Source organism: Pistacia vera, unplaced genomic scaffold, assembly GCF_008641045.1.
Source record: "Pistacia vera cultivar Batoury unplaced genomic scaffold, PisVer_v2 Contig1584, whole genome shotgun sequence".
In the NCBI taxonomy this organism is placed as follows: Eukaryota; Viridiplantae; Streptophyta; class Magnoliopsida; order Sapindales; family Anacardiaceae; genus Pistacia; species Pistacia vera.
In genome coordinates this window covers 1154-7101 of record NW_022195668.1, presented here as the reverse complement: position 1 = coordinate 7101, position 5948 = coordinate 1154, and the positions used below count along the sequence as shown (strand labels likewise).

General features: G+C 31.9%; 1 protein-coding gene across 1 annotated transcript; it reads left to right on the top strand.

The window, feature by feature from the left end:
- Nucleotides 1-1914: 1914 nt before the first annotated feature.
- LOC116124996 (probable purine permease 4) lies at nucleotides 1915-3010 on the top strand (the record flags this gene model as incomplete). The annotated part of the gene is made up of 1 exon (XM_031410731.1): nucleotides 1915-3010. A coding segment is annotated over exon 1 (1096 nt), but the record flags the coding sequence as incomplete, so codon positions are not given.
- Between the last annotated feature and the right edge of the window lie 2938 nt (nucleotides 3011-5948).

Here is a 5948-nt window from a genome sequence, read left to right as displayed (position 1 = left end):
ATTTATATATTTATAATGGTTTGGTTTTCTAAAGCAAAATTACTAAGAGTAGAATGCAATAATTCTACTGAATCAAATCCTAACTAATACAATTTCAAAATAAAGATTAAAGAAGGAAGATCTCTAAAGATCTCTTGTATATATTTTTGTTCAATATTTATCCTTTTATATATACATCAAGCCAAAAAATATAAAAATAAAGATAATATTTAGGGATAAAAAATTGAAAGAAAGGAACTTTAATTAATTGTTTGGTTAAATTGATTATTGATTTCTAATTATAGTGTTTGGTTTAATTCGACACACCTCAAGAAGGAGAAACCTAGCTACCCATCTCTTTTACAAATATTTTCTTTAACTTGAAAAAATCCAAGCTGCATATCTTCAAGTAAAATCTTGGCATATCTTGATCATATCTTAATCCCACCAATAAATTCGTATTAAAAAATTATAGTATAATATTAGTGATAATACGGTCATTCGAACATTATTATTGAACTTATAAAAAAGAACTATAATAGATACACAATACTGATATCGATAATATTGTTATACTAACATTTACACATCATTTGATATTCGATGGTCAACTAATTAAATTAAATAAAAAAAAAATTACTATTAAACCTTATATACCCTAAACCACCGCTAGGTAGTAAAAGAGTAAAATGAATTTTTATGAATTATTGAGTTTAAATCCTTATAAGCACTAATAAGGATAATCACTGGGATTTTTATACGGTCAACAGTTCCAAAACCCTGATGAATTAACAATGACGAGCTGACTAATGATAAATTATCACGTTAAGGGTTGTAAGAGAAGATTGTAAAATTGAATTATAAACCTGACGTCACTCGTAACATGACGTGCCCTTGTTTTTTATAACATAAAAATTGACCAATAGAGTGGTAGGCTATTGAATCCAAGACAATATAGTAACGTACGTTAAAAAGAGAAGATGAATGGGACACGTGTAAGAGACCCACATGACCCAGAAGTGAAGTGAAGTGAAGTGGTTAGCATTTGAAGGAATGCATGAAGGAGAGAAGGAAAAAAGGAGAAACAGTCAAAAGTAACCGTTTCAAAATCACAAACTTATCCTACATCTGTACTTACCTTTAATGAAATCCATTTAATAATATTTGCATTCATCACAATACAAAGACTCTATAGTGCATTGTGATATTGTATTCCTAATGCACTCAACTCAATCTCTTTAAGAGTATGTTGTGTTATGATGAGAAATCAAAAAATTTCCCATTCAACAAAATTGCGCATCAAATCAACTCATTTCATTGTACCAAAATTTTAAGTGCATATGCCACTAAAATATGATCAAATCATATATATGTAAATACTAATATCCAAAATAATAAAAATCTCTTCTAATCCATTACCAACGAAACAATTAATGATTATCTAGAGTTGTCTGACTAGTTCAGTTAATATATATGTCTTTTAACCTTTATCGATAGAATCATTAACCGACATAAAAGATATTTATTAGATTAGAACGTCTTTTATTTTTTCAGCGATAAAATTATTAACTAGTATTAGAAGTATTTAAGTTTTTCAACCGTCAAAAGATGAGACTATTTAACAAAGATTATATTTTATGAAATACTAATAATTATTGGATATTTTAGAGAGGTAAACGAGTCTACGAATTACTATATCTGATTTATAAGAAAAAGTTATATATATATATATTACTTAAATAAGTACTTTAACTTAAGCAAGTTATTAATTTATTAAAGGAGAATTAGAAACGACATATATGCACCGTCAATCTACAAAGAGATTCTCCTCCTCCTCCATTTCACTTCCTCTTTAAATGGACACTTCTCTTTAGGAATTCATTCCCACCCAAGCCCCCAATTCAACTCCTCTCCTCTATCACTCTCATCAACACCATGAACAACACCTTAAACACAGACGCAAACCATTTTGTTTGTCATCAAGAAGGTGAACCAGAAGAAGACCAAAAGGCCAAAACCAGCAAAGGCTACTTCACTCTTTTAGGCGTCAACTATCTCTTCCTCTTCCTGGGCTCAGTCTCCGCTAGCCTTTTGTCAAAATTTTACTTCAACCACAAAGGCTCAAGCCGGTGGGTGTCTACTTGGGTCCAATGCGGTGGCTTCCCCTTCCTTCTCTTCCCAATATTCCTCCCTTATTATCTCTTCAAATGCACAAACCGCAAGCCCTTCTCTCATTTCACCCCAAAAATCTTCTCTTTATCCATCTTCATTGGCCTTCTTTTAGGCGTCAACAATCTTCTCTTTTCATGGGGAAACTCTTATTTGCCGGTCTCAACCTCTTCTCTTTTGCTTTCCTCACAGCTCGTCTTCAACCTCATTTTCTCCGTCCTCATCGCAAAGCAAAAGCTGACCTTCTCCAATCTCAACGCAGTCACTCTCTTAACTTTAAGTTCAGTCCTTTTAGCCCTTGATTCCGGCCATGATAAACCCTCAAATTTGTCTAAATCGAAGTACTTCATCGGGTTTTTCTGCACGGTGGGCGCCGGTTTGCTCTTCGCCTTCTACCTCCCCGTCATGGAGATCATCTACAAGAAAGTTTACTGCTACTCAATGGTGGTGGAAATGCAGCTTGTCATGGAGGTCGCCGCCACGGCGTTGGCCACCGTTGGGATGTCGTTCAGCGGCGGGTTTGCGGAAATGAAGAGGGAGAGCTTGAAAGTGTTTGATTTGGGGAAGAAAATGTATTGGGTTACGGTGTTTGGAAACGTGGTGACGTGGCAACTTTGCTTCATGGGGACGGCGGGGATGGTGTTTTTGACGTCGTCGCTGACGGGGGCCATCTGCATGACAGCGATCTTGGCGATAAATGTGATCGGAGGTGTGGTGGTTTATGGAGATAACTTCGGCGGCGTTAAGGTGGTGTCGACGGTGCTGTGTACTTGGGGATTTTGTTCTTATGTTTATGGAATGTATGTGAAAACGAAGGAGGAGAAGGAGAGGAAGACGGAGAAGAATAAGGAAATTATTAATGGTAATGAAAATAATAATAATAATAATAATAATAGTAATAATAATAATGAAATGGAGATGGAAATGGCTCAGATTGTAACAACAGTATGATGAGGAAGATGATGATGTATTGTTAATTAATATAAATATAATCATAATTATGGTGATTAATTAGATATATCTTTTTTGTTTTTATTTTGGTAATTGCTTAATTATTTTATAAATTAGAGTTATTATTTTTTGTTAATTTTATTAAAAATAAATTTATAAGTGTGGGATTTCTTTAGAGTAATATTTATGTATAGATTTTATATACAAACCATTTTGTACAAACTGACGTGTTTTACATTTATTGAATGACTTTAAATTAAAGATAAATTAAATAAATTAAAGAAGATTATATGTTAAACATATAGAGTTTCTAGAAATTAAAAAAAAAAAAAAAATTGGAGTTTAATTTCTATCTTATAATCTTATGATAATAGTTTTTGGTAGTAATTTGAGGAGTTATGAAGATTACTAATATATATGGTGGGTTTTGATTTCTTTGGATTTCTTTTAGAAAATATTGATAGTTAATTGTAAATAATAATTTAATTTTTTTGTCTTTTAACGTTAATTTAGCAATTAACTTAACAATTTGTATATAATAAAGTATTTGTGTAGATAATTTTAGTGGCAAAAATTTGAGTGGATAGGGAGAGAAATACGATGAATTTGAGATGATTTTCAAAAGATTATCAACATCAATACGGTAGGAATTAGTAGTTGGGGTTTATGATTTCATTAAAAGTGTGGATTAATTACTTGTAAAAATGTATCTATTAATTAGGTGGAGAAGATTTTGTGAAGTTGACAACACTATTACTTGTCTCCACTTTCAATTGATTTTTTTTTTTTTTTTTATTATTATTATTTGAAAGTGTAAAGGGATTAGGGATTAATTAATCTTTAGTTTTTTAGATTAATTAATTAATAATGAAAATCTTAAAAACAGTATAAGAATCTGGCTAGAATTAATCCATTTTAATGCATTATCTGCACCCAATTTCAATTTTTTCTTTCTTTCTATTTTTAAACTCTTAATATTAATTTAGAGTCATTTATGAACATATATTAGTATTCCTTAATAAGTGCTGAGAATGTTAAAAATGGTATAAGAATTTGGCTTAAATTAATGCATAATATGCAGCCAATTTCAAATATCTCTTAGATTATGCATTTTTTTTTTTTTATGAGCGAGGTGTTCAAGCCAGCTTGCACGTACCTCAAATAATCTCTGAAGTTTATTGAACATCCTACAAGCTCAATATTCCAAGGCACGCTACAAATATGATAAGTGGCCCCAAGATGGTTTAAACCCTGAAGTCAATGAAAGAGCAAACTTCTTTGACCGTCAGGCCAACGTTCCTTTAAGGTTTATGCATTATTTTTATTTCTTTTATTTATTTATTTATTTTTGTTTAAATAAAGTTCTTAGTTGTCTTTTCAAAATCTTAATATTAACTTAGAGATAATTTTTATGAACATATATTAACAAAAATCTTCTTTGAAAAGATGTACTATACCCATAAATATCTTCAAAAACAATAATATATTTTACCATTGTATTGTCTAATTATTGGTTAATACTAAAGCTTAGCAACATTGATTTAACATCATTATAAACAATGTTAAATCAATTGACTTTAGAAAATTAAAATATATTAAAACAAAAATGGTGAAGTTGTACCAATGAATAAAGTTTCTTTAGGAAAATAATCCGTTGAGATCCATCACAACATTTGTCTCTATTGAAACAAATGAAGCACATAATCTGTCGCCTATTGCTTAATCCTATCAAAACTAATTATGATGATGTAGCAAAGCATTATTAATTAATATGGAATTTGATTAATCTTGTCTCCATAACACACCTTTTCTTAGTAAAAACAAGCCCACTTTGATATGCTTCTTCTGTGTTGATTATTATGGCTTTTACAAACCCCTTTCTTTAGTGCAAGTGGTGGTCACTCAATTAAAGGATTGACAACTACTACTATTTTTTTTTTTAATTAAATTTTAAAGTAAAGTTTGATTCAAAACATTACTCTTAAGTCTTAACCAATGTCTTTAAGGTAAATCATTGTATATTGCAAATAATACATTATTATATAATCTTTTGAGTAACTCTTATGAGTACGAGAACTTAAAAAAAAAAAAAAGGCTTGATACATCGACAAGAGATGCAAAAAATCCTATCTATCAGAAGGAATCTAAATACAAAGACGAGGATGTGTTGATATGAAAAATCACACTAACTACAGAAATCCGATTGATTTTGATGGAATCGGATTAGATTGATGCATGATTATAAATAATCAACAAAGAAAAGTAGATCAGAAGACAATAACCCCTTTTAAAGTGGTTCGGCGAGCTAACTCTCAAGCCTAATGTTAGGATTCCATATTAAGAGGAAAAAGGGGTGTGGATATGGTTTATAAGGGCTTGAGCACCCTCCCTTGGTAACCCAATTTTTCAAGGAAAGTTTTACCAAAACCTACAAAATGACCACTGTCCAGTCCAATTGTATCAAAGGCCCATTGCCCAACCCAATTCTTATCAATTTAAGAGTGGGTTCCTATCAAATGGTATCAGAGTCAAACCTCACTCGAGCTTATGTTTCGGAAGGAGAGACCTGGGAAAGGGCTACCTGTGAAGGGGTGACTTGGGAGAGTAAGCCACCCAGAGTGAAGTCGTCCAGAGTGGGCCAACGTGGACATTGAGTCTTGAAGCGTGGGGGAATGTTAGGATCCCACAATGAAAAGGAAAAATGGTGGGCATGTGGTTTATAAGGGCTTGAACACCCTCCCTTGGCAAGCCGACTTTTCAAAGAGAGTTCTACCTAAGCCCACAAAAGAACCATTGCCCAGCCCAATTATATCAAAGGCCTACTGTCCATCCCAGTTCTTATCAATTTA